This window comes from Nerophis ophidion, linkage group LG01 (assembly GCF_033978795.1).
Source record: "Nerophis ophidion isolate RoL-2023_Sa linkage group LG01, RoL_Noph_v1.0, whole genome shotgun sequence".
NCBI lineage: Eukaryota > Metazoa > Chordata > Actinopteri > Syngnathiformes > Syngnathidae > Nerophis > Nerophis ophidion.
Window position 1 is genome coordinate 69,128,342 of NC_084611.1, and position 26,268 is coordinate 69,154,609.

General features: G+C 41.4%; 1 protein-coding gene across 4 annotated transcripts; it reads left to right on the forward strand.

The window, feature by feature from the left end:
* On the forward strand, positions 1-26,262 carry pla2g6 (phospholipase A2, group VI (cytosolic, calcium-independent)). Of its 4 annotated transcripts, none has more exons than XM_061909752.1 (19): positions 1-140; positions 686-906; positions 1,666-1,878; positions 1,947-2,127; positions 4,019-4,206; positions 6,861-6,957; positions 7,033-7,215; positions 7,278-7,386; positions 10,596-10,715; positions 10,948-11,032; positions 11,271-11,434; positions 11,510-11,660; positions 15,428-15,564; positions 15,630-15,707; positions 15,779-15,933; positions 16,007-16,058; positions 18,622-18,737; positions 18,811-18,884; positions 23,432-26,262. In XM_061909752.1, the coding sequence occupies exons 1-19, from the start codon at positions 72-74 to the stop codon at positions 23,568-23,570; spliced, it is 2,532 nt and encodes an 843-aa protein (XP_061765736.1). In that variant the 5' UTR covers positions 1-71; the 3' UTR covers positions 23,571-26,262. The 4 variants fall into 4 exon arrangements, with proteins under 4 accessions (XP_061765736.1, XP_061765744.1, XP_061765760.1 ...); XM_061909760.1 differs by having other exon boundaries at positions 15,630-15,686; XM_061909776.1 differs by lacking the exon at positions 10,596-10,715.
* The last annotated feature ends 6 nt before the right edge of the window (positions 26,263-26,268 follow it).

Consider the following 26,268-nt stretch of genomic DNA (forward strand, 5'->3'; position numbering starts at 1 on the left):
CGTTTTAGTGTTAGGTCCCGCCTACTTTCTCTCTGTTGACCTCTGTGATTGGTTCGATCCCGAACCCCATCATGCTTGGTTGCAGTGCGGCGATTGTTGTTGGCGTCGCTGCTGTCAGAAGTCAGACATCACGGCTCGGCGTAAGTAGATGCTAACTTTACGCGTGTAGGCCATTTAATGCGATTAACTACATTTGGCAAGTAACTATTTCCACTAGAAAAATACTCGTTATCCATTTGGTCATTGTTTAAACGATATGAGCCGGGGTTAAAACATTAACATTTCTCATGGTTGCAACGGCTGTCTAGAATGACGTTGCTGTCATGTGAAATTAAAACTGTCCGATGACCCAAAATCAACAGAATCAGTGTAGTCTCTTTTATGTAATGCTTATTTTTTGTCACCTATAAGGATTAACTTCTAGCTATATTGCAAGTAGGAGGTGTAGAATTAGCAGTGATGTCAATATAATAAAATGATAAATGGTAGTTCAAATAGTTCCAGCTTATAGCACTACAATTTACTTACTATACTAGTAAACAATTTGTTTAAGAAAAAAAATCATAACTAGAGGGAAAAATGCTGTATCATTTTTTAATTCCATCTATAACTTGGTTAGACATCGCTATAATTTGATTACAGGCCATTTGACTCTGCATTTTACATAAAATGTAATTCATAACAGGTTGCAATGCAGTTCCTGGGGCGTCTTTTGGACACGGTCTCCTCTGTATCGACCCTCTTCAGCAACCCTTACCGGGTGAGGGACGTGCAGCTGTCTGACTACGGTGGAGGAGGAAAGCTCAAGCTGAGACAGGATGGACGCCTGTTTCTATATAAGAACGCCCAGTGCCAATCATGGGACTGTGTGCTTACATGTCCCGACACACCTACGGGGGCCCTCAGGTCAGTGGGTTGCATCATTTGTGACGTCATTGCTCAATGTTTATTTTGTTTACTCGTTTTATTGACCTACAAGGTCCACAAACAAAGAGAATCATCGGCTCATCTGTTTGTCTTGAAGGACTTGGGGCACTTATTGATCCCATGTTTCACAGTAGACGTCTTAACCCCAACGCATGTTGCCTGTAGAGCAGACATGGCATCTATAAAGCGGTCTGAATGCATTACTAATCTGTGTTCCTCATTCTGTATCAGCATTAGTAGACACCTGATACTCCTTGCATTTGAGTAATTTAACAGCCACTATACGAAGGTCCTAAGTTCTATCCCAGCCTCGGGATCTTTCTGTGTGGAGTTTTTATGTTCTCCCTGTGACTGTGTGGGTTCGCACCAGGTACTCCGGTTTCTTCCAACCCCCAAAAACATGCACCTGGGGATAGGTTGATTGGCAACACTAAATTGGCCTTAGTGTGTGAGTGTGAATGTTGTCAGTTTTTTTTTGTGTGTCTATCTGTGTCGGCCCTGTGATGAGGTGACGACTTGTCCAGGGTGTACCACGCCTTCCGCCCGAATGCAGCTGAGATTGGCTCCAGCACCCCCTGCAACCCCGAAAGGGACAAGGATGGAAAATGGATGGATATACAAGGAACTAAGTTGTACATCTTTGTGAACACTGCCTTTTTATATTATGCAAATTAACAAATCCATCACATGCATTCTACATTCTACAACTAATATAAATATTGTGAAATTCGTTACCAGGCTTTTTCAGGTGGGATCAGAGGAGGACGCCATGAACTGGTTCCCGCAGTATGCTCTCAAGCTCCCACCCTTCTTTGAGACACTCCCGCCGATGAAGGCCGAGACAGTGCAGATGATCGTGGACTGCCTCCGCAACCACCCAGAGTGGAGTGTCGCTCACATCGCCGTGGATACGGGTCTTAGGGAGTGCCTTAAGCATAACTATGTCCAAAGGTTAAACAGGATATGTTGGATTTTGATTGAAATTGGATTGTCTAAATGGGACAAATTTGTGTTTGCAGTCAAATCAACACTCGCGATGCGCTGGGTCAGACGCCGCTGCACCTGGCGTGCGAGCGAAGCGACTCGGCGTGTGTGAAGGAGCTTCTGGAGGAGAGCCAGGCACGCACGGACATCAGAGACAACCAAGGGGAGACGCCCATGCACTTTGCCGCCAAGCACGACTCCCCCGTCATCGTCCAGGTAACCCTTAGGTTACGTTCAGACAGAGTGAAAAGCAAGAACTCACTAAGTTAATTAAAACTAACATTTCCATGGTCTTATTGTTGTGCAGTAAGTGGAAACCTGATAAGACGCTACTTTGCTCAAGCACTCGGCTCGGGCTTCCCTCCTTCGGCTCCGGTGTTCAGGCATATGTATCAGTGTTAAATGACACGAAGGAACTATCAATGAATAATGCGGTCTCTAAATGCGCTGCATTTTTTTAACTGAAGCCAAAATTAAATCGGAATTACTCTAACCCAATAATTTTTACAAAAAAAGCCTATGTCCTTTTACCAAAAAATGTCTGTCACTTTCTAGAAAAATGCTAAATTCTAAAGCAGGGCAGCACGAGTTATACGGATAACGAAGGTCCTAGTTTCAATCCTGGGCTTGGTATCTTTTTGTCATGAGTTTGCATGTTCTCCCCGTGACTGCGTGGGTTCCCTCCGGGTACTACGGCTTCCTCCCACCTCCAAAGACCTGCACCTGGGGATAGGTTGATTGGCAACACTAAATTGGCCCTAGTGTGTGAATGTGAGTGTGAATGTTGTCTGTCTATCTGTGTTGGCCCTGGGGTGAGGTGGCGACTTGTCCAGGGTGTACCCCGCCTACCGCCCGAATGTAGCTGAGATAGGCTCCAGCAACCCCCTCAACCCTGAACGGGACAAGCGGTGGAAAAAGGATGGATTGATGGTTATATTCTAAAGCAGGGGTTTCAAACTTGCAGTCATATTTTGTGGCCCTCTTTCTAACTTCAATATTTAGTGGAACTGCCACCAGCGCACCCTGGACAGATAATAATTGAATGTATCATGGCAATCTTGTACGCCACTAGACCCGAGGTATTCAACAAGGGTTCCGCAGAGGTACTGTAGGGTGGTCGTGAAAATTTTGGGATGATTTGATTGGTAATTTTTTAAATATGGTTTTATATTCCCCTGCAATTTTTCCACACATTTAATTGTCTCTAGCTACACATTAACAGTGATCCAACACACTATTGTGTAATTATATTATATCCAAGCTAACAAATTGTCCTCTAGTTTCCAGCTCATGATTAATGGCGCTAGTTGCCAGCTAGTGATTAGCAGAACTATATTGTATTATTTGAATATTTCAGTGTTGTTCAATAACAAGACACCATGAGGACCAGTTAAAGTTAAAACACAATTTTATACATTTTGTATAATTAGCTGTTTCCCGCTCCATTTTTCTGTCAGTTTGGGGGTCCTTGACATGGAACTTGTTGAAGACCCCAGCACTAGACTGTAACTACAGTAATGGTGATACACAAAAATTCCAGCCCAACAAACACATTGAGCAACCTGCGTTAAGTAAGCTGAAGTGTTCACAAATTCAGTCATGTGGTAAAATGCGGTTCAAAGTAAAAACTTTGTACTGTCTAGCCTCACCCAAACTTTACCTCAAGCAGGACCCCAGTTAAATTAAGTTTGAGGGATTTGTTCTAAAGCTTCTACAAACCATCATACGTTACATGCCTTTTTTGAATGAGAAAAACTACAGTAATCCTTGTTCTGTTCACTTTTGCTAATCTGTTTTGTAGGTTTGTACTGTATTGTAATGTTCACTACAAATTAGTTGTTTTTACTTCAACACTTGCTGCTTCCTTCCTGTTTACTTCCTGTTTCGGTTGCCCATTTAGGCAGCAAACTAATTGCCTGAATTAATTGCAACCTTGGCTTGTTGCCAGCAAATGGTGAAATCCATTAGGCCTCCACCGCTTGTAAGACAAAGCAACGGCACAATATCACCTTTGCCCGTCTAATTCCACATAATTGACTAATTGCTTCCTGATGAAAAATCCATCCATCAATTATTGATACCCAACCCTTATTCTGTCTTCGCTCAGGTCCTGTGCTCACGCTTGTGCTCCGGTGTGAACGAGCTCAACAACAACGGGGAGACGCCGCTCCACGTGTCATGCCGTCTGGGCAGGTTGGAGGCTGTCAAAGCCCTCCTGGGTGGCGGGGCCAAGTGCAACATCCTGGGTGGCGTCGGCTACCCGATCCACACCGCCATGAAGTATAGTGAGAAGAGGTGAGCCGGCGACCAAAGGTGTATAAAACTCAACAACCACTAAACTGATGTCAAACTCAATCAATTTACTAACTGTACAGGCACAGTTTTAAGTCACACTTTTCTCTTTTATTAGTTGACATTCAAGTATAAAAAATAAATGAGGCACTGTATAATAAACACTACATTTTGTGCTCACTGTTAACTTTGGTAGCAAGTGATGGACGCGTCCTTTTTTCGGTACTTTTGGGGGGATTTTTCCCATCATCCGCAATCCTTGTGTAAGACAAGAACTTTTCTGTCTATTCTAAGTAGTCAACAATGGTTAATAAGAGGCAGCTAACCACACATGTACTGGAGATACAATATAACCTGCTTATAAAGCCCTCTAAAAACTATTAAAAAACCTCCAAACACATTTTATATACATGCTATAAGTATATTTAATCTAGTAACTGGCACATTCATGATAACATGTAATATTCACAGTATGTTGGTCATTTTAAAGCCCCGCTTAAGAAGTTTCAGTTTTGGTTGATTTTGGCGGCGCCAGTAGACCAAAAAGGCATTTTTTTTGCCTGAAGGAAGACCACATTTCCCATAAGGACCAGTGCATAGCGTCATAATTTGTCCGAAACTACTGTCACGTACATAAAAACTGACACAATAATCCTACAATGATTCAGTATGACTGATCTTTCGACAGTAGGAACTTACTGTATATATTTTACTCAAACTTTATATTTGCGGTTTGCAGTCATTATGTCAAGTCAGGTTTTTTCTTTATACAGTACTTTTGAGTTTGTTGTCGGCTGGTCGTGTTAGAGTGGTACTGCGAACTATGGAGCTGGTGGCTATTTCTTGCTATCATTCAAATTTCTGACGGCTAGCATTAGCATTAGCATTTTGATTTGAGCATCAAAAGGTACTTGCTAGTAAAGCAGGAACAGAACCACAGCACTATCGGTCTGAAATCTCTCCTCGTCTTTAAGCTCAGGCCAGCGAGTGAAAGCCGGACCAATGTTGATATTTTTTTGGCCTATCTTTTTTTTTTTCTCCTCAGACAAAACTTTTTGATTTTTCTGTCAGGTTAGCAGTAATTGCACGTAAGCGTTTGCGTCAACTTCCGTCTTTATAAGGAATGGGAAAACGGGGAAGTGATGTATGCCGTAAAGCAAGTCTGCAGGTTTGAAGTCTGTGTGGCGAGAGTTTCTGCCACATTCCTCAAAATTGCTGTGCCAGTGAAAGAAATACAGATTCCCTCAGGCCATGGCAGAGGTGTCATTCAACTAGTTGTAAGTCAATGTTTTATCCAAAAAGTTATGAAAATATTTTATGAAGGTTGAAAAGTTACTGTGTGCTGCTTTAAGGAGAACCGTAACTTATTTCCTCGGCGTATCGATTTCGACGGCGCGCATAGCAACGGTATTGTAGATTACAATTGAAAAACACACAGTGGAGTCACCCTACAATGCTGTGACATGCATCCCACTTTTTTACATTGTTTACTTATCTTACAAGTACAGTAAGCGTATAAAGGAGTTAACTGCCAAAAATTTAACTTTGAAATAAATAAATTGTGCAGGGAAGGTTATATCAAATGTGCAGAAGAACTTTGAACTGAGCAACCCGTATAAACATGTATACCCTTCCCTTAAGTCACAATAAGCTTAATTTCCAGTTCTATGGTTATCGTCACACATTTCCTCTTTGCCATTACTGCTAATTGTTTCAATTTTTCGTTGTGTTTTACTTTTGTAGCTGTTTGGAGAAATAGTGATAGGTGGTTACATCAGCTCTGTGCTTTAGATCAGTGGTCCCCAACCCTCGTGGCCCGATTGGTACCGGGCCGCAGAATAATTTTTTATTAAAAAAACAAAAAAAAAAACATTTTTTAATTTTTTTTATGTTTTATTAAATCAACATAAAAAACACAATATACACTTACAAATAGTGCACGAACCACAAAAAGGACACCCCCCCCACCCCCCGGGCCGGGGGACAAATTATTAAGCGTTGACCGGTCCGCGGATACAAAAAGGTTGGGGACCACTGCTTTAGATTATGTCCTTTTTGTTCTTTAATGTTTCCTTGTTGTTTCTCATACCAAGATGGTGCCGTGGATGGCCGCCACAGTACCAATGATTGTCACACACACACTAGGTGTTGTGAAATTTGTCCTCTGCATTTGACCCATCCCCTTGTTCACCCCCTGGGAAGTAAAGGGAGCAGTGGGCAGCAGCGGTGCCGCGCCCGGGAATCATTTATGGTGATTTAGCCCCCAATGCCAACCCTTAATGCTGAGTGCCAAGCAGGGAGGCAATGAGTCCCATTTTTATAGTCTTTGGTATGACTCGGCCAGGGTTTGAACTCACGACCTACCGATCTCAGGGCAGACACTCTTAACAGTACTGCGATCTTTCGTACTTATTGTGTTTTATTATGTCTTACATTGAACAGAGAATGCCCAGTCTACCAAGTCAAATTCCTTGTGTGTTATACATTCTTGGCCGATAACGCTGATTTTGATTATTCTGTATTGAAAAAAAAAAACACTTTAAAAAGCCAAATGCTTCAGTGACTAATTTGAGTTTGTGTGCAATTTTAGTGATATTTTTTCTGAGAATTTTTAGCTCGTAATCTAAATTGTACCAATTTAAACGTTTGTCTGTTAGCTGTGCAGAGGAGGTCTTAAGAGCGGACCCTGACCAGCTGCATGCTGAAGACTCTCTGTACGGAGGCACGCCGCTCCACTGGGCTAAAACAGCCGAGGTGAGAATTGTCACACTTACGGTGGTTCACCAAAACAGCTTGACTTTCATACACTTGACAACTCCTTTCTTCCAGATGTGTCGCATGCTGCTGGATAAAGGCTGCACAATTAACTACCTCAGCAAAACCGGCGAGAGCGCCCTCCACATTTTGACCAAGAAAGGTCGCTTCGAGGCGGCGATGGTTCTGCTCACCCACGGCGCCAACGCCAACCTGAGGGGGCATGATGGAAACACAGCACTGCACCTAGCCATGAAGGTGCGTCGTCCAATGTGGAACACTACCAAGATAAACTAACTGGAACGTTCACGTTGGAATAGATGGATCACATGGAGTTGATCAAAGCTCTGATTGTGTTCGGGGCCGATGTGGAAATCCACAACGACTTGGGAGAGACGCCGGGACTGATCGCTGCTCGCACCAGCAAAGGTACGTCCACGGACATGTTGTTAGCAATGTACAGTAGATCCCACCTGGGCTTTGAGGTAGAAGATGGAGGGTGTTATTTTGTTAGCAAGTTAAACATAAAGGGAGTTTGCTAAGATCAGTGCAAAAAGCAAAATCGTGATGTTTTGTTTGTAGATGAAATGGAATATTACAATATTTGTCTGAGGTTTAAAGGTAGCCAATGTCTGGGTGCTTATTTGTACCTAATTGGCTACTGATGTTTTTGGCATCTTCATAATCAATGTCATTAACATAAGGTATAGTAAATTGAATAATCAACTACGATTATCATTCATTAGTGTTGAGTACTTATAAATTTCGGTATACTAGTACTAACAAAGTACCGAGTACTAATATATTAAAAAGGGTACTGTACTGTTTTTAAAAGAAAATAATCGTATTTTTTTCGGCATCTGTTTTGTAAAGCATGTTTTTCCATTCTATGCTAACCTATTCTTAGATTATGGCTTGCTGAATCTAATCAATTTAGTGCTATTAGATTTTCTTTTAAAATGAAGCCAATAAGGTAATGTTTTATTTTACCCTTAATTTCAAAAAGTGCCAAAATACATAATGGTACGGCCACCAAATGTTGGTATCAGTATATAGTCCACAGGCGCTATAACTGCTACCAACGACGTGTGCGGCTGTGCCTGGATAGATGCAATTTCTGTCGTTTTGATGTCAGTTTTTCTGACGAAATAAACCAAAATAATATTTTTATATATACGGTAGTTGTAAACATACTCCAGCTTATAAACTTACAAAAAACATGCTTTTAGTATTGAGAGCATATTTTTACAGCCGTATTTGTGAGTGAATTATATGTATACAGCGCTTTTCTGTAGTGACTCAGGGCGCTTTACATGGTGACACCCAATATCTAAGTTACATTTTTAAACCAGTGTGGGCGGCACTGGGAGCAGGTGGGTAAAGTGTCTTGCCCAAGGACACAACGGCAATGACTAGGATGGCAGAAGCGGGGATCGAACCTGCAACCCTCAACTTGCTGGCACGGCCGCTCTATCAACCGAGCTATACCGCCCATTTGCTACTATGATAACTCAGATATAGTAACATTGGCTAGCAGTAGAAAATGTGGACTGATTTTTGGTCCAGAACTTATTTTGCTTTATTCACATTGATGTATTTCTTGCCACTTTATGTTGTATATTTTTTATGAGATTTCCAGTTAATTTTCTGATCTATTATTACACCCAACATTTGGGTTCTTTTATTTGTTTAATATCCATCTATTTGTATTTGTATTTGACCTGCTCTTCTACTGCTACCCAATTGCAATATTTTATTCAAAGAGAGTCAGTTTTTGTCAAACCATCTCTTTAATATATTTGCTTTTTCTGTTATATTTCTATTAGCTTCTGTGTTTTCTCTTCTGAACAAAACGCACACGTTGTGTCGTGTGTTTACCTGGCACAAGACACTGTAATTAGTGGCTCTTCACTGTCGTTCGCTAACCTTCACTTTCCTTATTTGTCTTCTTTCCCCTTTGTGGGGAAAGCAATGTAAAAGCAGTCCACAATTCTCACGGTTGGAGCAGCCCCATGCTGCACAACAGGGCATTTTTTCACATCAAAAAACTAATAAGGAAGCGCCCCAAATACATCGCATCACCTCAAAGTTAGTAGCAGTCATGGCGCCCTGTAGTCACATTAATCCCTTTTGACTAATCATTGAGGAGATCCCCTAAACTGAGTTGGCCATACTCTCTTTCTACACAACTCTGATTGGGACTACACATGTACAGTATATAATGTCGAATGGTATTTCTTTATTATTCTGTATTTTGTCATTCATTGTGGAACGTAACCCACCGCACGGCAAGTATCTGCTGTATATCTATAGTCATAGACATACTGCATACCATCAATAATGATCTTACCACATTACCAACCATTTCCTATCTAGTCTCTATAACGTGCTTAACTGCCTCCTGCAGTACACATTAAGTCCTGAACAGCAGAGGGCGACATTACAACTCAATAGCCAAAGAGTATTCTTCATTCCTAAAAGCCTCACTCTTTGCTTTTTTGCTTTTTGTTATGTTGCTGTTTGTAAATTCCAGTGAAAAAAATTATATTTTTTAGACCTAAAAAAATGTTGTGTAACAATGTATTGAGCTGGAAAGAAATATAACTATGAGTTATTAATACATTCTATCCCCAATTACTAATAAACATGAGCACCACTTTACAATATAATAATTGACAAATTGTCTATACATTACTTATTGGTTAGTTTGTTGTTATAAACAGTTTACGAGTCTGTGATAAGTAGTTCAAAAGTAAAAAAAAAAAAATGTTATCACTTTGTGGTGCAGTATCAGTCATTTAAATAGAAATGTTATAATAGCTATCAGTCTTTTTACAGCGTCACTCCCTGCCCTCAGCCCCCATGCAAGTAGTCTGTAATGTGGTGGGAAATCGAATATGGCAAAATATCTCCATACTTTTTCCAACAACATAATCACCATTTTTTGATGTCCCTTTTAATATCAATTGAAAGAAAAATTGTTGCCGACTTACAGTAGTGGTGAGCAAGACAGTACAAGAAGTGGACAGTTAAGAAGTGGCAAGAAACCTGATCCACTTTTTAAATCGAAATAGATCATTTGAATTAGATTGTTCTTTGATTTAGTTTTTCCAAATGATTATTTTTGTCCTCTAGTATAAAACTAGGATTTCCGACTGCATTCGGAATTTCGCAATACATCACAGTATTGTGATACTGCATTGTATCATGAAGTCATTCAAATATAGAACCTCACTCCAGACCGCAGGTTTTCCGATTGTAGGTCAAAGAACGGTTTATTCTCTATAAAGTAGGTCACTGGCTAAAATTTGAGCACAATATTAATATCTGGTAACAATTTTTTCAACATATATCGTTTGTTTGCTATTTTGAACCCTAACATAGTGCACTTAATTGTGAAGTTGCACTTGATTGTGAAGTTGTAATTAAATATAATTTCAAACACAATATTGAAGTGCTATAATTTACTAACAATGCAATGTTTCTGTAAAATGCACGATTGCTCACATCAGTTTCTCTCTCTGCCTGTTGTTATTGCGGTGTGTGTGTGCGTGCGTGCGTGTGTGTGTGTGCGTGCGTGTGTGTGGGTGCGTGCGTGTGTGCATGTCTAACTATAATTGCATGTTGCTTTAACGAAGGCCCCAATAGAAAGATACTGCTGGACATGCTGTGTAGTGTAGGTGTGCAACGCTGCCATCCTCCCACACCTGGCAGCCCTTCCCCGTTCTCCAGCAAAGCTGTAGCGCAGGCGGGCATAGGTAACGCCATTACTCCACTCGCTCTTATACTACCCCTTCCTTCAACATATATTTTATTGAGCTCTGAGTTTAGCTACATTGTATTTGTGTATATTCTGATTTTTGCAAAGTAAAATGAATCAAAGACAAATGCTAACCATTTTAGCTGAATCAAAAGGGGTTCCACTCTCTTTCCAATGTCCTGTCTTTATGTCTTTACACCGCGCTATTGACCGCTCTGATTGGATGGCAGGTTTTGAGGACATTATGCACATCGGAGCTGCTTTCACAGCAATGAGCAGAGGCACATCCCAAGTGGACGGTACCAAGAAAATGAGGTGTGTTACGATATGAATCAACACATTATAATCTAGAGTTATCTTTTTCTTCATATAAATATAAAATAATTTGCCCCAGGGTTAAGCTGTTGCCATCATAAAATATTTTTAATTGCACTGTTGATATTGAAAAGTTTTCTTCTCACACAAGTGTAAAAAGAAGTTAAGCAGATTGTGTCTCACTGTGTGAAAGACTTCCATTGATAATTAAATGTGAGGTCTCTCCACTCCTCTGCAGAATTGACAGACTGCTGTGTCTGGATGGAGGAGGCATCAAAGGGCTGGTTCTGATCCAGATGCTGATCGCATTGGAAAAAGAGGCGGGCCGGCCTACGAGAGAGCTCTTCGACTGGGTGGCTGGCACCAGCACAGGCGGAATCCTGGCCCTGGCTGTAGTCCACGGTTTGTGATTTCTTTTTTGTGCCTTATCTTATATTTCAGCGCGAGCACCATGACAACGCTGCTTCAAACGTGCAGGGAAATCCATGGAGTACCTCCGCTGCTTGTACTTCAGGATGAAGGAGCAGGTGTTCAAAGGGTCTCGACCATACGAGTCGGCCCCACTGGAGGACTTCCTGAAGAAAGAATTCGGAGAGAACACCAAAATGACAGATGTCCAGTATCCCAGGTATTGTTATCCAAGTTCCATGACACTGGTAGACTTTGAATTTTAAAACAAAATGTGTAAGGGAAATTTCTCAGTTTTTCCAGTAGGAAATGGCTTTTGTAATTTCTTGTAATTTCAGTAGAATTTGCGCATAAAGGCTGAAAAGCTGAAGATAAACTGAAATGCAAACAGTTACCACGCTAGCCAGATAGGGTCAAGTGACACAATATATGACTCTAGGGTGTATACCAGTAAAGTAAGCGAAAAAAGCAAGCATACTACTTACATGCTACGTTAAAAGTTGCTAAAGTATGTATGCTAAAAGTTAGCATGCAAGAAACATTTTATATTTGACTCTGAGGCGTACACTTGCAAAATAAGCTAACATGCTAAGAGTTGACTTGCCTGAAGTAACAAACTATTTGAATCTGAGGTGTATGGCTTCAAAATGTGCTAAAAATTAAATATGATAACAGTAAACATCCTATCAAAGTGAACTAACAAAATATTTGAATCCGATATGTGGACTTTTGAAAAACTGTCTATTTATTCATTACAAATGGGGGGAACATGTCTTGGAAAAAGTGGAATTCCTGGAAATGTGGTAATTCAAAATCAAAAAATGTTAAGCATGCGTGTGATGAATGAACTGAACATTTAGAATGTGTAATTGTCTGGAACAAATAAAACACACGGTAGGAGAATGCAGAATAAGAACGGAATAATATTTGGAATGCTCTATGTACAATTGCGCTGTTTCAGTGTCAAGCTCTAACCATCCCCTAATGGTTTTGTTTGTAACTGTACAAACTGTTTTTTGTTAAAGAGTTTTAAAAAATATTCTTAACTGTTATAAAATATCCTTATCTGTTTATAAATAATAAATTAACCACCTAAATCAAGATAAAACTAGTCTCCTTTCCCAAATTGTGTGGGCTCTATCGATAACCTCACTGAAAACCTTAACGATGCCCTGCACAACGCCATTGATAGTATAGCACCGCTAAAGCTAAAAAAGGCCCCAAAATGGCGTAACACCTAGTTCACAGAAGTAACTGGAGCTCTTAAACTGGAACGCAAATGGCGTGCGACTAAACTTGAGGTTTTTCATCAAGCATGGAGTGATAGTTTTATGACTTATAAACAAGTGCTTACCTTAAGCTAATTACTACTCCAATCTTATCTGACTCAATAAAAAATATCCAAAATATTTATTCAATACAGTAGCATCGCTAATCCAACAAGGGACTCCCCCAGTAGCTCCACCCACTCGACTTATGACCTTATGAAATCCTTTACTTAAAAAATGTAACTAATTCGAATAAAGATTAAAGATAACACGTCACAGCTCCAACTGGGTTCTATTAACGCAGATACAAATGTATGTACGACGGATATTGCCCTTCAATATAATCCCCTCTCTTTTTGAACAAAAAACATTAGAAGAACTCCTGCGACTTGTAAATGGGACAAAACAAACATGTTTACTTGACCCACTTCCTGGGAAACTTATCAAGGAGCTGTTTGTAATATTAGGACCATCAATGCTAAATATTTTAACTCACCACTTTCCTCTGGTACTTTTTCTCTAGCATTCAAAAAAGTGGTTTTTCATCGTCTGTTCAAAAGACCTAACCTCGATCCTGACCTCATGGTAAACTACCAGCAGGTGTCCCACCTTCTCTTTATCTCGAAAATCCTCGAAAAAATTGTTGCACAGCAGCTCAATTAACACTTGACGTCTAACAATCTCTGTGAACCCTTTCAGTCCAGTTTTTAGGCAAATCACTCTACGGAGACAGCCCTCGCAAAAAATACTAATGATCTATTGCTATCTATGGATGCTGATGTACAATCCATGTTGCTGCTACTTTATCTTAGGTGTATTTTCGATACCGTTGATCATAAAATTATATTAGAACTTATCAAAACACGTATTGGTATGATAGACTTAGCCTTTTCTTTGTTTACCTCCTATCTTACTGACAGGTTGCAGTGTGTCTCCCATAACAATGTGACCTTGGAGTATGTTATGGTAACGTGCGGCATTCCACAGGGTTCGGTTTTTCCCCTGCACTCTTCAGTATCTATTTGCTGCCGCTACGTGACGCCATACGGAAATACGGTGTTAGCTTTCACTGTTATGCTGATGACACCCAATTCTACATGCCCCTAAAGCTGACCAACACGCCAGATCGTAGTCACCAGGAGGTGTGTCTAAATCAGTGGTTCTCAAATGGAGGGATGCGTACCCCGGGGGTACTTGAAGGTATGCCAAGGGGTACGTGAGATTTAAAAAAAATAGCAACAAGTCAAAAATCCTTTATAAATCTATTTATTGAATAATACTTCAACAAAATATGAATGTAAGTTCATAAACAGAAAAGAAATGCAACAATGCAATATTCAGTGTTGACAGCTAGATTTTTTTGTGGACATGTTCCATAAATAATAATGTTAAAGATTTCTTTTTTGTGAAGAAATGTTTAGAATTAAGTTCATGAATCCAAATGGATCTCTATTACAATCCCTAAAGAGGGCACTTTAAGTTGATGATTACTTCTATATGTAGAAATCTTTATTTATAATTGAATCACTTGTTTATTTTTCAACAATATTTTAGTTCTTTTTTATATCTTTTTTTCCAAATAGTTCAAGAAAGACCACTACAAATGAGCAATATTTTTCACTGTTATACAATTTAATAAATCAGAAACTGATGACATAGTGCTGTATTTTACTCCTTTATCTCTTTTTTTCAACCAAAAATGCTTTGCTCTGATTAGGGGGTACTTGAATTAAAAAAATATTCACAGGGGGTACATCACTGAAAAAATGTTGAGAACCACTGGTGTAAATGATATTAAACAATGGATTTCCAGCAACTTTTTGCATCTTAATGCTATGAAAATGGAAATGTTGATTATCGGTCCTGCTAGACACTGGCACTTATTTAATGATACCACCTTAACATATGACAACCAAACAATTACACAAAGCGACTCGTATAGAATCTTGCTATTATCTTAAACCCAATTCTCTCATTTGAGTCACACATTAAGAGTCTTACTAAAACAGCATTCTTTCATCGCCGTGATATTGCTAAAATGTGTCCCATTTTGTCCATCACAAAGCTGAGATCATAATTCATGCGTTCGTCGTGTCTTGTGTTGATTACTGTAACTTATTATTTTTGGGTCTCCCCTTAGCATTAAAAGATTACAGTTAGTACAAAATGTGGCTGCTAGACTTTTAACAAGGACAAGAAAGTATGATCATATCATTCATACACTGGCTCACCGGCACTGGCTTCCTGTGAATTTCAGATGCGACTTTAAGGTTTTACTGCGTACGTACAAAAGTAAACGGTCTAGCTCCATCCTTTTCCTGCTGATTGTATTGTACCGTATGTCCTGGCCAGAAATCTGTGTTCAAAGAACTCCGGCTTGTTAATGATTCCCAGTGTCCCACATCTGCGGTCCCTTCCTGGGTTTCACGTTGTTCCCATTGGTTTGAGGTTTTTTTTGCTCCTATGTGGGATCTGAGCCGAAAATGTCGTTGTGGCTGGTGCAGCCCTTTGAGACATTTGTGATTAAAGGCTATATATGTAAACGTTGATTGATTGATTGATAAAGTGATACTGCCACATAGTGTTGTTCTAAAGGTATTTCCTTAATTAAGTCTCAAACACTGCATGCTTTGATTGACTCCTGAGGCCTATATTTCCATAAAATTTAGGTTTTGGAGTCATAATGTCAAGCTTCCCCCTTCCTTTTCTTCCTCCACAGAGTGATGGTGACCAGTGTTTTAGCAGACCGCCATCCGGGTGAGCTCCACATTTTCAGGAATTACGACCCGCCCTTCTTACAAAGAGAGTCCCCTTACGCCACCACAGCCACCTTCAAGCCTCTCACCATTCCGCAAGGTAAAACGCGCGCCGACTGTGCTTCTGGTATGTGCATGTGCGTAGTGCCAGCCGTGTTGTTGCAGGATGGGAGGGTGAGGATGTGTTGCTTGTAGGATACACAGTGGAGTCTGCCAGTAAACGTAGGAAGCTGACTGATGAAGGTGTGTGTTTGCATGCCTGCAAAGCGCTTGACAGACTATTACTGTGTTTTTCTGCTTTCTCTTGAAATAAGAGCAACTTGTGTGGCGAGCTGCCCGGTCCAGTGGCGCCGCTCCCACCTACTTCCGCCCAATGGGACGCTTCCTTGATGGTGGGCTGTTGGCCAACAACCCCACGCTAGATGCCATGTCAGAGATCCATCAGTTTTACAAAGTTCTCAAAGCAGAGGTGACTGTTTCTTAAAATGAGTGTTGTATAAACAAAAATCTGACATCCAGTAACGTTCCTTTCTGCGTCTCAGGGCCATGGAGTTGAAATCAAGAAGCTTGATCTTGTTGTTTCCCTTGGCACTGGTAAGACCCTCACTTCTATGTGCTCATGATAAAAAAAATAAGACAAGCCCAAACATTAGAGCTGCATCAAATATCCTTTATGTTATACCTGCAACTAACAATGCTATGATGTATATAACTTCAGTGTATCAGTCTAAACTTCCTCGTTTATTGTGGTGAATTGGTTCCAGGCCTGATCGTGGTAAAATCATTTTCGCCATATAGGATTGCGATCAGGTGGCGACTTGTCCATGGTGTACCCCGCTTTCCGCCCGATTGTAGCTGAGATAGGCACCAGTGCCCTCCGCCACCCCAAAGTGAATAAGCGGTAGAAAATGGATAGATGGATGGATTGAAATAAAATATTTAATAGGTAGTGCATAAAAACTTGAAATGACCTTGTAAATATATTGTTAAGTATAATTCGAGCTCAGTAAACATGAAATAACACCCACATAGTCACTTTTACAATTGTTTTACACTTGTTTCATCCAATATAGTAGTCTTGAGTGCCATGAAGATCTACCAAGCGTTACAAATGCTAAAAATGATTCCCGCAGCTGTAGCGCACACACTTGTTGAAGCTGCAATGCTGGGGCTTTGTCTCTCCACAACTGATTACTTCATTATAGACAAGCAATGTATTTCCGTGGTTATTATAAGGATATGTGTTTGCTATTATTTAAGATTTTAACGTGTCCAAAAAATCAAAGTGTTGGCCATTTCTGTTTTTAATGAGATTGCAAAGGACTGTTCGTTCTTGTTTCGATGTTGATGTGCTAAGACCTCTTTCTTGTTTATCTCATCTGTGCATACAGATGTGATGTGTCAATATGAAAATATTATTTTGAATCACAAAGTTGTTATTTGGGGTTGATTGTAGCTTTTTAAAGGGTTCTTTAACATGTAAACAGTACAGTATGTACTTCATAATCATATATGTAACTCTCTTGATGAATACATCCAAACTAGGAGTGTAACTAATCGTTTTAAAAACGATTCGGTTTGTTTCGATATTCGTGGTCGCCGATACAATTTGCGGACAATATTATTTTTTACCGTCCAAGGTGTGAGGATTCATGTAGCGTCCTCATCCCTGTTGATGGTGTTGGCCCCTCGTTCCCTAAATTCCAAGGCCGCATTCATTCATCTCTTCTATTTATTTTCTTTTTAATCCGTGAGTCGGTACTTTGCGGTAATGTGCACCGCTGTTACTTCCATTGTGTTGGTGTTGTCTTTTGTGGTTTAAAGTTTTGTTGCGGCTTTACCATTTTGTTGTGACATTTGTATTTGTCCTGGCTTATGCAATCACACTGTAGCTAAAAGACTGAAACACAGTCAGATATATACTTTCTTAACAAGTGGTAACAAACTTAGGGACTCAAAACACACATGAAAAGAGTTGCTGTTTTCCACAAGACACTACACACAGACACACAAACTCTCACGCGAATCCATTGATGCTGCCGCTATCGCACACATCAGACACAACAACCACATGTCACACAGGCACACAGACACATGTAATAAATAGTACACTATTGTATTGTGGCGTTTGCGATTGTTATGACCCTTCTCAACCACCGTTGATATCCGCCAGTTTTGTTTAAAATAGATTTAAGGTTTATCATCTTTATTAATAAAAGTGCTAAATCTCATATAAAGTCCACCGTTCTTAAATCCAATGTCTTTGTTTTTCTAGTATCGATAAAATGGGTAAATTCTCTTTTAAAACGACATTGGATCGATACCTATTTCTCGGGATGCAAACTTGCCAAGCACAGATCAATATATTTGAAATGTAAGAATATTAATTGATATACTGTATCAATTAATCGTTAAACCTCTAATCCAAACACTTTATTAATATGTATACATCATGTGCATGAACAAGGAGCAGTTATTATTGTATGTAGGTTCTAAATAAGAAAAAAGTTTTAGCACATCAACAACGGTGATCACAATTTTTTTTTTTTAAATGGGATGGAGTGGATTTTTACACTCTTAAGAAAAATATTTTTTTACAAAGATTTAAACCATTTATCATCTCCAAGATGTTACTGCTACCTTACTTCACTTGAAACTTACAGTATTTAAAGAAGAAAAGATTGGGGGCACATCATGTCTTTACATCTGGAGGGTCTACAAATTAAGCATAATCCGTGAAAGACAAAATTGGATTTATCAGTAAGTAACATATTTGATTGACATAACGAGTGCCGTGCTGCTTAGAGTGATGAATGAAGAATCCTTTTGACCAGAATCGATATGAACTGTTTAAGGTAAAACAGGAAGTACATTTTTAACTCGCAGCACCTGTAGTGAGCAAACTTATCCAAAAGATGGCAGCATAGCACAAACAATAACGAGCCATATCATTCTTCTGCTTGGGTTTAGTGAACACGATTGAACACAAAACATTATTGCAATCAATTAATTAATTAGCCACACCATTTTATAAGCCGCAGGGTTCAAAGTGTAAGAAAGAAGTAGCGGTTTATAGTCCAGAATGTACGGTAGATTAATGATGAACTGGTGGGAGTGTTTCTTACACTGTCTCGTAAATGTGTCCCCTTCGCACTAGGTAAGCCTCCCCAGGTGGCGGTAAGTTCCGTGGACGTTTTCCGACCCTCCAACCCTTTGGAGCTGGCTAAGAGCATCGTGGGAGCCAAGGAGCTGGGCAAGATGCTGGTAGATTGTGTGAGTATCAGAGCTCAGACACAAACATTGAGTATGCATCATCAACTAATATCATCTCTGCCTGACTGGACAGTGCACTGATTCTGATGGCTGTGCAGTGGACAGAGCCAGAGCCTGGTGTGAGATGACTGACACCATCTACCACAGGTATGAACGTCTCCCAGTAGACTACAATCATTCAGTTGGCTACATTTACCTTTACTATGATTGAAACCTCCATGTGTAACTGTAAATGTCACATACTGCCCACATAGCAGACCTGGCATCTGTAATGGTGAAATAAATTATAGATTAAAAAAACAAAACATAATTTTTTTAGGGTCTAATTATGTAGTGGGAGTAGTGTCAGCAAAAAGGACTGCAATGTATGTGTATTATAATCAATTGTAATATATTGTGATGTCAATTATTTGTTGTTGTGCTGTCAGAGGTCTCACTCCAAAGTATCTTAACAACTTTCATTACGCAGCCCAATAAAGCGGAACTCTCCTTGCAGGGGCATGTCCCCACTTTTAGAGAATACATATTTTGGGTCCTGCACCATGTCCTCAGACTAGAGCTGTCCTATCTAAGTCTGTGAGCATGAAGTCTGCTCAGATGTAGGGATGGGCAATGTGGCCTGAAATCTATATTGTGATGTATGTTGGAGCCTTTTGCAATAACAACACATATCATTATAGATTGTTTTGTTATGTAAATGACAAGAGAACTATTTCAAAACAGATTACAAAAGCTCCTAATTTAGCTGTTGACATATGCGATAACGAATTGCATCATTGTACTTGCTAAATTAGAGATACTATCTTATTAACTCCTCTCTGAGCTGCCATTTTATCATGGTAGAGGAGTTTAAGTGTTCCAATTAACCTAGGACTATGTTGTCCGGGGGCTTTATGCCCCCTGGTAGGGTTTCTCAAGACAAACTGGTCCTAGCTGAGGGATCAGACAAAGAGCAGCTCGAAGACCTCCACGAAAAATAAAAACGAAGAACCCAGGTTTCCCCTGCCCGGACGCAGGTCAACGGGCTCCCCCTATGGGGCCCGATTGGGCACAGCCCGAAGAGGCAACGTGGGTCCCTCCTCCAATGACCTCAACACCCATAGCAGGGAGCATAAAGGTCGGGTGCAATGTGAGCTTAGCAGCAGCCGAAGGCAGGGCACTTGGCAGTCCGATCCTCGGCTACATAAGCTAGCTCTTGGGATGTGGAACGTCACCTCGCTAGGGGGGAAGGAGCCTGAGCTAGTGCGCGAGGTTGAGAAGTTCCGGCTAGATATAGTCTGACTCACTTCGACGCACAGCAAGGGCTCTGGACCCAGTTTTCTCGAGAAGAGCTGGAGTCTATTCCACTCTGGCATTGCCAGCAGTGAGAGGCGACGGGCTGGGGTGGAAATTCTTGTTTCCCCCCGGCTAAAAGCCTGCACGTTGGAGTTCAACCCAGTGAACGAGAGGGTAGCTTCCCCCCGCCTTCCGGGAGGGGGGACGGGTCCTGACTGTTGTTTGCGCTTATGCGCCACACAGCAGCGTAGAGTACCCACCTTTTCTGGATTTACTCGAGGGAGTACTCGAGAGTGCTTCTCCGGGTGATTACCTCGTTCTAGTGGAGGACTTCAATGCTCATATTGGCAACAACAGTGAAACCTGAAGAGGCGTGATTGGGAAGAAAGGCCGCCCGTATCTGAACCCGGGTGGTTGTTATTGGACTGTTGTGCTCGTCACAGATTGTCCATAACAAACACCATGTTCAAACATAAGGGTGTCCATATGTGCACTTGGCACAAGGACACCCCAGGCCGCAGTTCCAAGATCGACTTTGTAGTTGTGTCATTGGATTTGCGGTCTCATGTTTTGGACACTCAGGTGAAGAGAGGCGCGGAGCTTTCTACGGATCATTACCTGGTGGTGAGTTGGCTGCGATGGTGGGGGTGGATGCTCAATGGTCTCGCCCAAGCTTACATCAAAGATCTCCTGGACCAACCTACCAGCTCCAGGCTTGGTCGTTGCCTTAGATCTGACAACCAGATGACCATGAAGGTCCCACGGTCCAACCTAGTGACAAAGGGAGACCGTGCATTCTCAGTGATGGCACCTAGGCTATGGAATAAGCTCCCTCTGAATATCAAGTCCGCCACCACTCTGGACTCTTTTAGAGCACAACTTAAAACTCACCTCGTTACCGCAGATGACTTTTGATTTATTTGTTCTTTGTGTGTCTTAAATGTTTATTTTAGATTCCGTTGTGTGTCTCAGGTCTCTGTTTCAGTTTTGTTTTTTTTGTTTGTTTTTGTACTCGGGCTGCGCCCCTGGCTGATGTAATAGTTGGTTGGGGGGCGCATAATAAATGAAAATAACATAACATACCGGACAGATCTTGCAGACCCAAACGCATTGTGAGGGTCTGCTGGGAACGCCTAGCAGAGTCTCCTGTCAGAGAGACTTTCAATTCCCGCCTCCGTAAGAACTTTGAGCATGTCACGAGGGAGGTGCTGGACATTGAGTCAGAGTGGACGATGTTCCGTACTTCTATTGTCGAGGCGGCCGACAGGAGCTGTGGCTGCTAAGTGGTTGGTGCCTGTCGTGGCGGTAATCCTAGAACCCGCTGGTGGACACCAACGGTGAAAGATGCCGTCAAGCTGAAGAAAGAGTCCTATCGGGTTCTTTTGGCTCATAGGACTCCGGAGGCAGCAGACAGGTACCGACGGCGTGCGGCTTCAGCGGTCGCGGAGGCAAAAACTCGGACATGGGAGGAGTTCGAGGAAGCCATGAAAGACGACTTCCAGACGGCTTCAAAGCCATTCTAGACCACCATCCCCCGCCTCAGGAAAGGGAAGCAGTGCAATGTCAACACCGTGTATGGTGGGGATGGTGTTCTGCTGACCTCGACTGCAGATGTTGTGGATTGGTGGAGGGAATAATTTGAACACCTCCTCAATCCTACCAACATATCTTCCTATGAGGAAGCAGTGCCTGGGGAATCTGTGGTGTGCTCTCCTATTTCTGGGGCTGAGGTTGCCAAGGTAGTTAAAAAGCTCCTCTGTGGCAAGGCTCCGGGGGTGGATGAGATCCGCCCGGAGTTCCTTAAGGCTCTGGATGCTGTGGGGCTGTCTTGGTTAACGAGACTCTGCAACATTGCGTGGACATCGGGGCGGTACTTCTGGATTGGCAGACCGGGGGTGGTGATTCCTCTCTTTAAGAGGGGAAACCGGAGGTTGTGTTCCAACTATCGTGGGATCACACTCCTCAGCCTTCCCGGTATGGTCTATTCAGGTGTACTGGAGAGTAGGCTACGCCGGATATTCGAACCTCGGATTCAGGAGGAACAGTGTGGTTTTCGTCCTTGGCTCGTGGAACTGTGGACCAGCTCTATACTCTCGGCAGGGTCCTTGAGGGTGCATGGGAGTTTGCCCAACCAGTCTACATGTGCTTTGTAGACTTGGAGAAGGCATTCGACCGTATACCCCGGGAAGTCCTGTGGGGAGTGCTCAGAGAGTATGAGGTAACGGACTGTCTGATTGTGGCGGTCCACTCCCTGTATGATCAGTGTCAGAGCTTGGTCCGCATTGCCGGCAGTAAGTCGGACCCGTTTCCAGTGAGGGTTGGACTCCGCCAAGGCTACCCTTTGTCACCGATTCTGTTCATAAATTCTATGGACAGAATTTTGTAGGCACATTCAGGTCGTTGAGGGTATCTGGTTTGGTGGCACCAGGATTAGGTATCTGCTTTTTGCAGATGATGTGGTATTGATGGCTTCATCTGGCCAGGATCTTCAGCTCTCACTCGATCGGTTCGCAGCCGAGTGTGAAGCGACTGGTATGGGAATCAGCACCTCCAAGTCCGAGTCCATGGTTCTCGCCCGGAAAATGGAGGAGTGCCATCTCCGGGTTGGGGAGGAGATCTTGCCCCAAGTGCAGGAGTTCAAGTACCTAGGAGTCTTGTTCACGAATGAGGGAAGAGTGGATCGTGAGGTCGACAGGTGGATCGGTAGGCCGTACTCAGTAATGCGGACGCTGTATCGATCTGTTGTGGTGAAGAAGGAGCTGAGCCGGAAGGCAAAGCTCTCAATTTACCGGTCCATCTACGTTCCCATCCTCACCTGTGGTCATGAGCTTTGGGTTATGACCGAAAGGACAAGATCAAGGGTACAAGCGGCCGAAATGTGCTTCCTCCGGTGGCGGGGCTCTCCCTTAGAGATAGGGTGAGAAGCTCTGCCATCCGGGAGGAGCTCAAAGTAAAGCTGCTCCTCCTCCACATCGAGAGGAGCCAGATGAGGTGGTTCGGGCATCTGGTCAGGATGCCACCCGAACGCCTCCCAAGGGAGGTGTTTAGGGCACGTCCAACCGGTAGGAGGCCACAGGGAAGACCCAGGACACGCTGGGAAGACTATGTCTCCCGGTTGGCCTGGGAATGCCTCGGGATCCCCGGGAAGAGCTGGACAAAGTGGCTGGGAAAAAGAAAGTCTGGGCTTCCCTGCTTAGGCTGCTGCCCCCGCAACCCGACCTCGGATAAGGGGAAGAAGATGGATGGATGGATGGATGGATGGAGGTCCAATTGCTTTTAATAGCTGAGTTTGTATTGTCAAGTGACAATGTGACACAGATCCGACACTTCCCTCACTGCTATCATTATAGCTAATAATACTATACAGTGGTTCTGTATTTTAATGAGTCACTTTACGTTATTTGTTACCCTTCCTGCAGACTGAGCCCTCAGCTTTCTCAGGAGGTGATGCTGGATGAAGTCAGCGATGCCGTTCTGGTGGACATGCTGTGGGAAACGCAGATGTACTTGTACGAGAAGAGGGACGTGCTGCAGTCCCTTGCCAATGCACTGCTCTGAGACAACTAAAAAAAAAGATGCAGACACTCTTTAGGTGATGAGCTCAAAACTTAATGAAACGACTGGAATCACTGAGAGATGAGAGGCGTGTTCTTAGTGAAAGTCCTCAAACCGTCAAACCTCTGAAGAACAGCAAACAAGTCCAACAACAGGTTGCATATTGCATTTTTGATAGTTTTGTGTGTTGTTTTTAGTTGAACTCATGTCAAGATCATTTACTAACCTCTTCACAACCTTTCTCCTTTTATTTATTTTATTACTATATATCATATTATACATAATATATATATATATATATATATATATATATATATATATATATATATATATATATATATATAATAATTATAAAAGCACATATTAGATATTGAGTTAATATGTTGCAACATCTAATAAAAATTAAAAAAAATTATGTCCGCATATCAATAATTTTGATTGATTATGGTCTCGTTTTGCTGAGTCAGTGTTCACGTTTAATGTACGACTGAAGGAAAATTAATCAAGCATTACGGATATTTCCTATCAAACCATAGATAAGCAAAGAAATGTGTAAGTAACTCTAATCTAATGTACAGCAAAATAACTAATGTCCAGAAACTAAAAAATTCAACTGCTGAATTGCAAAATGCAATTGTATAACATTTTCACAATGTGATATATCTGCAATAACGTATTGAAATTAAATGTGGTCAAGTAAAACATTTTTACGAATCCTGTATAAATATAAAACACTGAAGTGCTAGTTACCCATTTTATATGAACATTATAAAATATTTAAAATATGAGTCGAGTAATGTGCTGTAAGGTTAATGGCTGGTGAGGCTATTGAATTCTTTGTGTTATTATCCTTCATGACTATTTTGGTTTTGTTGCCAACTTTCGGTGTTTAGAATAACTTCCTGTACTGGTGTACACTCATTTGTACTTTAACTTTAACTCTTGTTTTGTCAGTATTTCCTGATTGGTCTCTTAGTTTTGAAACACCTTAATTTCTGTTCCATGTCCTGCCAGCACACCTGATTCTCATTAATACAAACCCCGTTTCCATTTGAGTTGGGAAATTGTGTCAGATGTAAATATAAACAGAATACAATGATTTGCAAATCATTTTCAACCCATATTCAGTTGAATATGCTACAAAGACAACATATTTGATGTTCCAACTGAGAAACATTTTTTTGTTTGCAAATAATCATTAACTTTAGAATTTGATCCCAGCAACATGTGACAAAGAAGTTGGGAAAGGCAGCAATAAATACTGATAAAGTAGAGAAATTCTCATCAAACACTTATTTGGAACATCCCACAGGTGTGCAGGCTAATTGGGAACAGGTGAGTGCCATGATTGGGTATAAAAGCAGCTTCCATGAAATGTGAAGTAATTCACAAACAAGGATGGGGTGAGGGTCACCAATTTGTAAGCAATTTGTCGAACAGCTTTAGAACAACATTTTTCAATTAGGTATTGCAAGGAATTTAGGGATTTTACAATCTACGGTCCGTAAATCATCAAAAGTTCAGAGAATCTGGAGAAATCACTGCACGTAAGCGATGATATTACGGACCTTTGATCCCAAACTGACATCAGTGTGTAAAGGATATCACCACATGGGCTCAGGAACACTTCATAAAACCACTGTCGGTAACTACAGTTGGTCGCTACAGCTGTAAGTGCAAGTTAAAACTCTACTATGCAAAGCAAAACCCATTCATCAACAATACCCAGAAACACTGCCGGCTTCGCTGGGCCCGAGATCATCTAAGATGGACTGATGGAAAGTGGAAAAGTGTTCAGTGGTCTGACGAGTCCACATTTCAAATTATATTTGGAAACTGTGGACGTGGTGTCCTCCGGAACAAAGAGGAAAATAACCATCCGGATTGTTATAGGCTCAGAGTTCGAAAGCCAGCATCTGTGATGGTATGGGGGTGCATTAATGCCCAAGGCATGGGTAACTTACACATCTGTGAAGGCACCATTAATGCTGAATGGTCCATACAGGTTTTGGAGCAACATATGTTGTCATCCAAGCAACGTTATCATGGACGCCCCTGTTTATTTCAGCAAGACAATCCCAAACCATGTGTTACAACAGCGTGGCTTCGTATTAAAAGAGTGCGGGTACTTTCCAGGCCCGCCTGCAGTCCAGACCTGTCTCCCATAAAAAATTTGTGGTGCACTATGAAGCGTAAAATACAACAGCAGAGACCCTGGACTGTTGAACGACTGAAGCTCTACATAAAACAAGAATGGGAGATAATTCCACTTTCAAAGGTTCAACAATTAGTTTCCTCAGTTCCCAAACGTTTATTGAGTGTTAAAAGAAAAGGTGATGTAACACAGTGGTGAACATGCCCTTTCCCAACTACTTTGACACGTGTTGCAGCCATAAAATTCCAAGTTAATTATTATTTCCCCAAAAAAATGTTTATGAGTTTGAACATCAAATATCTAGTCTTGTAGTGCATTCAATTGAATATGGGTTGAAAATGATTTGCAAATCATTGTATTCCGTTTATATTTACGTCTAACACAATTTCCCAACTCATATGGAAACGGGGTTTTTAAGTTCTGCTTAGTTCCACCTGGGTCCCTTCTTCAGTGCTGGATCATTATACTTAGTAGTCTGATTAGTGTGCTGGAATTGTTTTTCCCTGCTTTTTGTTGCCATTAAATCTAGTTTTACTTGCATTCGGC